The sequence below is a fragment of the Aptenodytes patagonicus genome, chromosome 1 (genome assembly GCF_965638725.1).
Source record: "Aptenodytes patagonicus chromosome 1, bAptPat1.pri.cur, whole genome shotgun sequence".
NCBI lineage: Eukaryota > Metazoa > Chordata > Aves > Sphenisciformes > Spheniscidae > Aptenodytes > Aptenodytes patagonicus.
This window is the reverse complement of record NC_134949.1, coordinates 216,227,376-216,238,287: the sequence shown is the minus strand read 5'-3', so window position 1 is coordinate 216,238,287 and position 10,912 is coordinate 216,227,376. Positions and strand designations below refer to the sequence as shown.

Genomic DNA, 10,912 nt, shown 5'->3' with positions numbered 1-10,912 from the left:
AAATATTTCTAGTACATAATACTTTAAATCATCCTAAATTTAAGTATTTAAAATAAATCATCCTAAATTTCACTATTTAAAAAAAAAAAAAATCTTAAACCAGTATTTCAATTAGAAGAAATTATATTTGAAACTTTTCAGGTATTAAAAATCAAATGTTTCACTGTGATTTCTTCACATTAATTCTATTACAGTAAGTAAATAATGAAGAAAAGTGTAATTACAGAAGTGTAATGAAGAAAATGTTTTCAGGGCTCTGAGTGCAGCAACAGGTCCCGCAACTTCCTCCCCTCTTCCCCAAGGGTTTGGCTGCCTGTCCTCAAGGCCAGCTCTGACATGGTGCAGCCATAACCTGGGGTCAAGGCTGCTACAAGACAGAGCCGTGAGATGCTGTGCTGGGGGCCTGTGCCCTCAGCTCAGGGGCAGCGTTTTAGCTCAGGGCCATGCCCCTGGGCCCTGTCTGAACAACGCTGTAGCTGTGCCTGTGCTCAGCACCGCACCTCGCTGCTCCTAATTTTGCTGACTTGCCTTCCAGAGTCACCTCAGATCTGCCCATTGCTGTGGGCTTGTCTGGCCATCCCTTGGCTGTGGTGGACCCCGGTCACCATCCCTGTCCCCACTCTGCTCTTCCAGCTGGGTGCTGTGGGACTGTGCTGTGTTGGGGAGAGCTCTGCCCTGCACCTTTACCATTACCCTGTACCATTACCCTCAGCTCTGGGCTTGCCTGCCCTCACCCAGCAGCTGCTCCTGCTGCTGCCTGACAAATAAAGATCTAAAGTGTTCCTGGGATATTCCTGAAATTAAATACAGCCATGAAAAAAGTGTAAAGCAAAAATAAAAACGTTTTTTAGTAATCTTTAAGAAAACTACAAAGGAAAATTGTCAGTTATTTTCTAGAGTGAGTAAGCAAACTTTATCAGGAACTTTCCTGAAACTCTGCATGTAATTTTAATTTTTCATTTTAAAAAATACTTTTCATAATTCATAGCTTGAAACGGTATTTCTGCTGACATGAAAACCATCTGCCTTAGCACAGTAGGTAGGAAACAAATGAAACAGATTATTCCTTAGAACTGATATTAAAAATGCAGTTCTCTTGGCTAATTTAAGTAAACAGTCCAAGCAAAACAAACCAAAAGCTCGAAATTTAGTGTACATACATAGACTAATGGTTCCCGAAAATGCTCCATGCAATTTCAGGACAATAAATACAAACTGAATTGTACTGTCCTGGTAGAAAAATTCCCTGGTGTTTGAAGAGATCTATAAACCCTAAGTTTGGAAGTACAAATTATTACTGTAAAAAGTTGAAATAGCTGTGATTCTTAAAGTGTTTTGCTGATGAATAAAACAGACTGAAGTCCACAAAAATGTAAAGAGAAGTGTCATCCAAATCTAGGTCGTTTGCACAATAATCTGAAAAACATTTGAAGTCATTTTACAAAAGCGTAATTAGCCATTCAGAAAGAAAAGGGCAATGTTCAGCCTTTTCATTGTCTAGTAGTAATAGCATATTAAAGGAGAAAAAAAAAAAAAAAGAAAAAAACCCCACCCTGCTTACTGATTTCTTAAATTATGTTAAAGCAAAAGTAAATGTTCTTTATCCCGGGTGATATTGCCTGAGGTGAAATTCACTCCAGCTTCCTTCAAATCGATGGGCGGCTACTGGAGGCTACAGGGCCCTGCAAAAGACACGAGTGACACCGGGATGCCCGCGCCGCTCCCCCTGCGCCACGGCAGCTCCGTGGCGGCCCCGCGGGGCTTCTTCGCACCCTCCCTCCCTTCGCAGAAAGCAGCGACAGCCCTGTCACGCCCGAACCCGCCAGGCTCTGCCCCAGCCCCGCCGCCCTCCCCTCAGCTCTCCGGCAGCTCCCCGCCGCCCCCTCCAGCACCCAGCCGGAGCCGGTGTCTGCCCCTCGGGCCACCGCCCCGGCCTCGCCCCTTGCCTCACCGCCTGCCTTGCCCCAGCGGCCGTCCCGCCCCCACCCCGCGGCCCCCGGCCGCCCAGCCGGCCGCCCGCCTTCCCGCCTCGCCCTGCCGCCCTTCGCGTTACCGCGGCGACGGGAGAAGCCGCCCGGCCTTGTCCGCAACGGCCGCTGGGCGCGGCGGGCGGGGACTGCGACGGGCGGGAGCTGGGGCGGGATGGGAGAGCGGGAGTGACGGGGCTGCGGAGCTTATGCCGCCACCACAGCGACATCGGGTGCGAAAGGAGCGACGGGGGGAGCGCGGCAGGTAACGGTCGGGGACAGGGCGGCCGCGGCACCTTGGAGCCAAGGGTGGTGGTCCTGTGGCAGTGTCACCTCAGGTGTCAGTCCCCTGTGGAGCCAAGGGTGCTGGTCCTGTGGCAGTGTCACCTCAGCTGCCGGTCTCCTGTGGAGCCAGTGCCCCTGTGGCAGTGTCACCTCAGGTGCGTGGTCCCTGTGGAGCCAAGGCTGCAGTGCCATGTAGCGTCTCCAGTATCTGCACATCTGTATGTACTGGTACCCATGCCCTGGAGAGACCCACTGCTCACCCCCACGAGGAATTAGGGCTGTTTCATGCCACCCTGTCACACTTAATGTGGCTGGTTCCTGTTCTTGCATGCAGACAGGCTTGCCCCACGTCCTGTGTCCTGCTGGACCCACAGAACCAGACTGGTCCCAAGAACAGTCTTGTTCTGATCTTTCTGCCGAGGTACTTGATGGCTGTGTGTCTCAGCACCACATCTGCTAAGCAAGGGAGCCAATAGTCAATGGGAGTCCAAAATTGTGTTTGAGAGCAATTATAGCCTGGGTATAGGTTAATTAGGGTGTGTGAAGGTATGAGAAATGGTTGATGAATGCAGCCATGGATCTATGACAAATTTAGGTTTATGTGTCTTAGAGTGTCTTGGCAAATCATTGGCATCACACAACAGGGAATGATCCAAAACAAACTGTTCCTCAGGGAAATCCAGGGCTATCCTCAAGCTAGCACCACCTCTAGTAACCTCAGTGCTACACCAAGTGCGAGAGCTGCTGAGCTTACTCCAGAAGATTTTGTCTTGCCCACTCCAGCCTGTAATTAGAGCTACATTCCCCTGCCCCTGTTGTTTGCGATGGAAGAATTACAGAAGTTGAAAGGAAAGCATAGAACTATCCGGTATGCACTACTTGGCTGTGTAAATGCACGCATTTAAGAATATGAATTATTGAAATTTTGTTGTTTCAGCAGGTTAAAACGACAATCAGTAATATGGAGCAGGACTTAGAAGTGTTTCAGGAGCAAGCTGTCACTAAGTAAGTAATGACTTACTGTCTGGGAGTTGAATATATAATGGAATTAAATTATGTGGGTTTATTAAAAATGTGAAACAAAATATTAATGATTTTAGAAGCAAACGTGATTCTTTCTCAATTTCTTCTGCTGCCCTCTGTGCAGACTGGATAGGTTACTGATAATTAAGACAACACATCTTATTGCTTTAGCTAATAATCTACTGACTGTTTCTGTTAGTTATTTAAATTTTTAAAATCTTCATACCTGAACAAAAGGGGAAAAAATGAAAGCTATGTGGGATTTTATTAAAATGTTAAGAGATGTTATTTTAAACTGTTTTAAAAAAATAGTTGAAGTTGCTAGGCTACAGCAGTATAAACTTATATATCACAGGTCTTAAAACATTCAAAACTCACAAGGCTATTAATTGCTAAAGCCTTAGTCTTATTTTGCACTGGTAATAACCACAATTGTTCTTACCAAGTATTAAGTGCACTTTTCATCACAAAACAATCATCTTTTTTTGACATAATCCAAGCTTAGTTCTTTTAGTGTTAATCTAAAAATATTAGTACAGCACAAAAGCTTTCTAAAGAAGTGTAAACATGAGTTTACATGAGTTCAGGGTGAGATTTGATGTAGGACCTCATCCCATCCAGCCTGTTCAAGGAACACAGCAATATAAAGTACTTCCCCATATAATGAGCTAAATAGAATATTTATCATAATTTGTAAATAAACTTATTACCTATTTTTCATATAAAACAGCTTCTTTTATCATTATTACCAAGAAGCAGTTCAAGGTAATATGATGCATATTAAGTGTAAAAGTATTTCTTAAAATAACAGAAACACACATATGCTAGCCCAGTAAATTTTTAATAGGATCTGGAAGTGTGCTCTGTTGTACTGAAGAATAATGTGTGCACTTTTCATGATAGAAAAAAAATTGCTGCGTTAAGATATTATATTCTGAACAATGTGGCCCTTTTTTTTTGCTTTGAGGGGCATTCTTTTTGTTAGTGATATGACTGGTAAATATGTTCATATAAAAACTTGAATTTAAAAAAAATCAAAATATTGCTATTCTTTGGACACTTTTTTAACAAATCAGAAGCTTATCTCAAGAGTTCACATCCTGCCTGGCCTTTGTTGTAATCGACGTATGTGAAATTTCAGGCTATTGCAGATGAATCTAGAGAGTGATTTGTCCCATCATAAACCAGGTATTCCAGGTAGCTATTTATTTCCGTTAACTATACAAAGAATCTGGAAGAGTAGTTTAGAATACACATCCAATGATAGGAGACATTTGTTTCAGTCTATGCTGACAGTATTCCAGAAATAATGCAGAAAGCTTTAAAATTTGGGAAGACAGCTGAATAATGGTGGTAGAAATCATGACTATTACATCCCAGCTGCAAGAACTCATAAATCACAAATTATCCCTCCACAGATGTGTATGATTCTGTATGGCTGAAAATTGTTAAATAAAGTAGTTGTAGTTCATATAATGGAACTTTGGGGTAGAAGATTCTAATGGACTATTGTATCACAACTGGTTTATATATTTCCTATTTTTAAAGCAAGTTTTAAGAAGAGAAAAGGAATTAATATTGACTCTAGAAGCTGGGTTAAGGATCACAAACTAATGAATGTACTATGTAAGATGGAAATCTTCGTTAACATTGTTCTGCATAGGTTTTGCTTGTGTTTGCATAAATACGGTCATTGCCTCGGTCTTCACCGGCAAGTGCTCGAGCCTCACCGCCCAAGCCGCAGAAGGCAAAGGCGGGGACTGGGAAAATGAAGAGCCACCCGCTGTGGGAGAACATCAGGTTCGAGACCATCTAAGGCACCTGAAGGTGCACAAGTCCATGGGACCCGATGAGATCCATCCGTGGGTCCTGAGGGAACTGGCGGATGAAGTTGCTAAGCCACTATCCATCATATTTGAGAAGTCGTGGCAGTCCGGTGAAGTTCCCACTGACTGGAAAAGGGGAAACATAACCCCCATTTTTAAAAAGGGAAAAAAGGAAGACCCGGGGAACTACAGGCCAGTCAGTCTCACCTCTGTGCCTGGGAAGGTCACAGAACAGATCCTTCTGGAAGCTATGCTAAGGCGCATGGAGGACAGGGAGGAGATTTGAGACAGCCAGCATGGCTTCACCGAGGGCAAGTCCTGCCTGACCAACCTAGTGGCCTTCTATGATGGAGTGACTATATCAGTGGACATGGGAAGGGCTACAGATGTCGTCTATCTGGACCTCTGTAAGGCCTTTGACACAGTCCCCCATGTCGTGGTTTAACCTCAGTCAGCAACTGAGCACCACACAGCTGCTCACTCGCTCCCCCCACCCAGTGGGATGGGGGAGAGAATTGGAAGAGCACAAGTGAGAAAAACTTGTGGGTTGAGATAAAAACAGTTTAATAATTGAAATAAAATGATAATAATAATAATATGATAATAATAATAATACACAAAGCAAGTGATGCACAGTACAATTGCTCACCACCCGCCAACCGATGCCCAGCCAGTCCCCGAGCAGTGGCCCCCCCGGCCAGCTTTCCCCAGTTTATGTACTGAGCATGACGTCCCATGGTATGGAATGTCCCTTTGGCCAGTTGGGGTCAGCTGTCCTGGCTGTGCCCCCTCCCAGCTTCTTGCGCACCTCCAGCCTTCTCAGTCAGTAGAGCATGGAAAACTAAAAAGTCCTTGGCTAGTGTAGGCATTACCTAGCAACAACTAAAACATCGGTGCGTTATCAACTTTGTTCTCATCCTAAATCCAAAACACAGCACTGTACCAGCTACTAGAAAGGAAATTAACTCTATCCTTGCCGAAACCAGGACACCCCACAACATCCTTCTCTCTAAACTGGAGAGGTATGGATTTGATGGGTGGACTGTTTGGTGGATGAGGAATTGGTTAGATGGTCACATCCAGAGGGTAGTGGTCAACAGCTCAATGTCCAGATGGAGACTGCTGACAAGTGGCGTCCCGCAGGGGTCCGTATTGGGACCGGTACTGTTTAATATCTTCATCAATGACATAGACAGTGGGATCGAATGCTCCGTCAGCAAGATTGCAGATGACATCAAGCTGAGTGGTGTGGTCGACACGCCAGAGGGACAGGATGCCATCCAGAGAGACCTGGACAAGCTCGAGAAGTGGGCCTGTGTGAACCTCATGAGGTTTAACAAGGCCAAGGGCAAGATCCTGCACCTGGGTTGGGGCAACCCCCAGTATTAATACAGGCTGGGGGATGAAGGGATTGAGAGCAGCCCTGCTGAGAAGGACTTGGGGGTACTGGTGGATGAAAAGCTGGACATGAGCCAGCAATGTGCGCTCGCAGCCCAGAAGGCCAAGCGTATCCTGGGCTGCATCAAAAGAAGCATGGCCAGCAGGTCGAGGGAGGTGATTCTGCCCCTCTCCTCTGCTCTGGTGAGACCCCACCTGCAGTACTGCGTCCAGCTCTGGAGCCCTTGGCACAAGAAAGACATGGACCTGTTCGAGCGGGTCCAGAGGAGGGCCACGGAAATGATCAGGGGGATGGAACACCTCTCCTATGAAGACAGACTGAGAGAGTTGGGGTTGTTCAGCCTAGAGAAGAGAAGGCTTTGGGGAGACCTTCTTGCAGCCTATCAGTATTTCAAGGGGGCTTATAAAAAAGATGGCGGCAGACTTTTTAGCAGGGCCTGTTGCGACAGGACAAGGGGGAATGGCTTTAAACTAAAGGGGCGTAGATTTAGACTAGATATAAGGAAGGAAGAAATGTTTTATGCTGAGGGTGGTGAACCACTGGCACAGGTTGCCCAGAGAGGTGGTGGATGCCCCATCCCTGGAAACATTCCAGGTCAGGTTGGACGGGGCTCTGAGCAACTTGATCTAGTGGAAGGTGTCCCTGCCCACGGCAGGGGGGTTGAACTAGATGACCTTTAGAAGTCCCTTCCAACCCAAACTATTCTATGATTCTATGATATTTTCCTATTTGTCAGCAAACCTGAGTAATAAGAGAAGAAGGCATGAAGTAGAGACTGACAATATGAACCAATCATTTCTTAAAATGCCAGTTTCTAAATTATAACTATATTCTAAATTATATGGACAATAGTGTTCTTTCTATGTCTATTAGGAAACAATCAGAAAAATACAGATCTGTGCAGAACTCCAAAGCAAAAGGCAGATGAATAGAGCTAGAAAGGTCTAACTAGTGCAAAAATCATTTGTGACAAAGATAAAGGCCTGGAGTTGGTAAAACTTAATATCTGGATTTTCGTTTGTCTAAATTTGGAAACATCTAGGTTTTACATGAAGATAAATAGTTATTAATGACAGCAGAATATGAATCATCTCTATTTTCACCAATATGGAAATAGAATAAAAGAAGACTAAGAGCTTGCCTACTTCACTTTAAAAATGAGATACTTTTAAGTGTTTTGAGCTGTTTCAAGGTAAATGCAACCAAAAAAAATAGCTGCCACTTGCTTAAGTACAAGTCATTACTTCCATGTATGAAGAATCCATTTGATGTATGCAGTCAGCGAAGTGGGAATGCTGAATGCATATGGATAAAAAAACCATATGTATACTTCTTCGTTTTATGGGAAAACTTGTTCTTTGTGTGTTTGTTTACCTGATGGCATATTAAACAAAAGATACCAGAGTTTTTTGCATTCCACATCCAGTGATCAAAATAAATTCTCATGATTGTGATGCCGTATGATTGGCCATATTCTGAGGGGGATAGTTAGCACTCTTTTCAAAACACTGAAGGGACTAAAATAATAGTTACAGCAGCTAGTAATACCCCTATGCTAGTAGGTGGGGATAACTGCCAAATACATCTTTATGCAGATCTGTTTGTAATGCCACAGCCATGACATGGAGTAGTTCTGGTAGTAGAACAGCAGCAGTAATCTACAGCTTCAGGTACAGCTTTCCTTTTTCAGCTGCAGGTGTACCTAGAAGATCTAGGTAAGGAAGTAGACAGAGAAGGTGGAGATAGACTGAGAAGCTGTTTCAGAAGGGATTTTTCCTTCAACAGCTCCCTTTTATCTATTGGTGGTTCTAAGTTCGAAAAACATGCAAGAACTGTCAAGAGAAAATTTTCCAGCAACAGCTGCAGAACTTGCCTTGTGGGGGATGATCTGAAAGAGACAGGTGAAATGTAAGAGGGAAAGATGTGAGCCATGGTGGATCTGAAAGGGTAACCTGATGATCCAGGCTAGAGGTTGCATTTGCACTTGCATAACAATATTTAGATGATCCATGTGACACAGAATAAAGAAAGTAAGTATTTCTGAAGGCTAAAATCAGATAGCTGAGTCATTGCTGGTGGTTCACCAAAGTGTTGCCACCTGACATTACATGAGGCTGGAAGGGCACAGGTCCTTATAGCAATATGAAAGAAAAGGTAGTCCTGATGCAATATCGCTTCATCTTCTGTTTTTAAAATCCCATTTTATATTCCACCCAGAAAGAATCAAAGTTTGCTGCATCATTAATGCTATTTTGAGATGAGTTTCAGGCACTTGCGAGGGGGGGTATTTTTGTTTTGTGATATGTACATCACAGTGTACTACTTGCTTGCACTTTGGTTATTATCATTCTATGACTCATTAAATTTTAAAATGGCATTGCTAACAGTTTTAACATTAAAAAGGCATTAAGATTTATGTGTGTATTTAAAAAGCCTTTCCAGGCTTAACATTGATAATGTTAAAGTTTCAAGCATTTGTCGATATAAAAAAAGTTTTAAAGAATTTTACTTTAAAAAAACATGTTGAGTTTTAATTATGATATTGTAAATCTAACAAATTTGCTCCAATTTCCTGTAATAATTATCCAAACAAGAGATATGCACCATTTAAGCACCAAAAAAAAGATATTCAATAAACACATATCCATCCATCCACTAGATGACCTTTAAAGGTCCCTTCCAACCCAAACTAGTCTATGATTCTATGTTAAGGAACTCTTTTGTTAGTGTAGTGCAGTCAGAAGGTGAGCGTGCAGGATGTGAAACGCAGAGTGTGTGAGACCAGCACTTGACCCAGAGCACAACCTACAGACAGGGGACTTCAGGGCACTAGGAGGGCAGACATTCGGAGAGTTGGCTGAACAGCTGGGATGTGAAAGATTACCAGAAAAGAAAGGAAGCATTTTCATGCTAGCATTCACACAAGATGGTGGTATCAACTACCAGGAATAAAAGCATCTGCTTACATTCAGGCTTCATTTGCACAGTCATTTACATAAGAGGAGCATGTTAGTTAGCTTACTGTTCTTCAGCAATGTGCTGGCAGCACGCTCAGTAGTTGAAGGCTTACTGGCAATAGGGATATTACCTCTGAGTGCATGGCTCAGTTTGTGTTTGGTTAAGTGCAGTTCTGCTAAGGTAGAGTTCCTAATTGCTTGGCACATTCTTGGTTGCAATGTCCCCCAAAAACATATGCCAGATTGTAATGTTCGTGACACAAAATGGCATTCTGTGCTAATTTTGGGTATTGAAATCCTCTCCAACACTTCCTAGGATGGAGCGGTTACAGGCATACTGCTGTGCTTTTTATCATTAACCCTTTTGTAGGTTGCTGCTACGTTATTCAGATGCTGCACCATCTTTTGTCTCTGTGTGACTGTCTCTATGGCAATTATTTCATAAAATAATAGCTATGCTCATTTTAAGGAAATAGGTATGCTCATTTTAACAAACCATCATGCCATAGAGATATTAGAATGACTGCAAATGATTAGCGATCATAAAGGCACTTTATATGCACACAGAGGTGCACACAGAGGTGTGTACCATCAGCAGCCAAGAGAACACATAGCTTTTAAATTTTTATAAATTAAAGAACCAATTAAATTATAACCAGTGGCTATCACTTTTAGGGAAAACGTCAGTGAGATAAATAATATTATTAAAAGGAAATTGGAACATGTCATAACTCAAAACAATGTCACAGCATTCTTAGAGTATCTTTAGTGACAAAACTTGTTTATCAGGAGGCTAAATTTATTATCATGAAAAGTAATAGGTTACAATACATTTTTTGCATCAGTTTATATATCAGGAGGGATAGTTAACAAACCTATGAAAGAATACAATTGCTGGTTTTATCAACAGGAAATTCAATATAGGCTTCTAGTCAAAACCAAAAAAAGAAAGAAGAGACTTGAAAATTATGCAACAGTATGAGGAAATGGAAATTAAATGCAGATTAAACTTCAGTTGTACAATGAATAGTCACTATGACAGATGAAAACAGTGAAGAGAAAGCAGGTGTACCACTAACAGTTTACTAACAGTATAACTGGTTGAGATAAGGGAGAGGGAGTTGACAGTGGAGAAACAACATTGGTTTTATTTGTACCTTCATTTACATATAGCAGTAATTGAATACACTAATCTCTAAATCGTTGCAGAGGGAAAAATACAGAAATTTTCACAATGATAGATCATACCATTGAAAAGAATAATTTGAAGATGTTAACTGAGATTTTTTTTTCATGGCCAAGATAAAGTTGCAACAACTAAAGATGACACATTTCAATACATTCCAATATATGATAAAGATAAGATAAAAGTATGTTTTCTAAAGAAAGTAATAAAGCTGTATATTAGAGTAATTTATAAATAGAATCTCTTATTTAGAAAAAAATGTAAAGCAA

At 42.3% G+C, this 10,912-nt stretch overlaps 1 protein-coding gene across 1 annotated transcript in view; it reads left to right on the top strand.

Annotated features, from left to right (window-relative positions):
• The first annotated feature begins 3,201 nt into the window (after positions 1-3,201).
• DEUP1 (deuterosome assembly protein 1) overlaps positions 3,202-10,912 on the top strand; it is a 46,582-nt gene continuing 38,871 nt past the window's right edge. Inside the window, exon 1 of the mRNA XM_076328316.1 lies at positions 3,202-3,257. Coding sequence (XP_076184431.1) covers positions 3,214-3,257 — 44 coding nt within the window. The 5' untranslated portion in view covers positions 3,202-3,213. The remainder of the gene's footprint in view (positions 3,258-10,912) is intronic.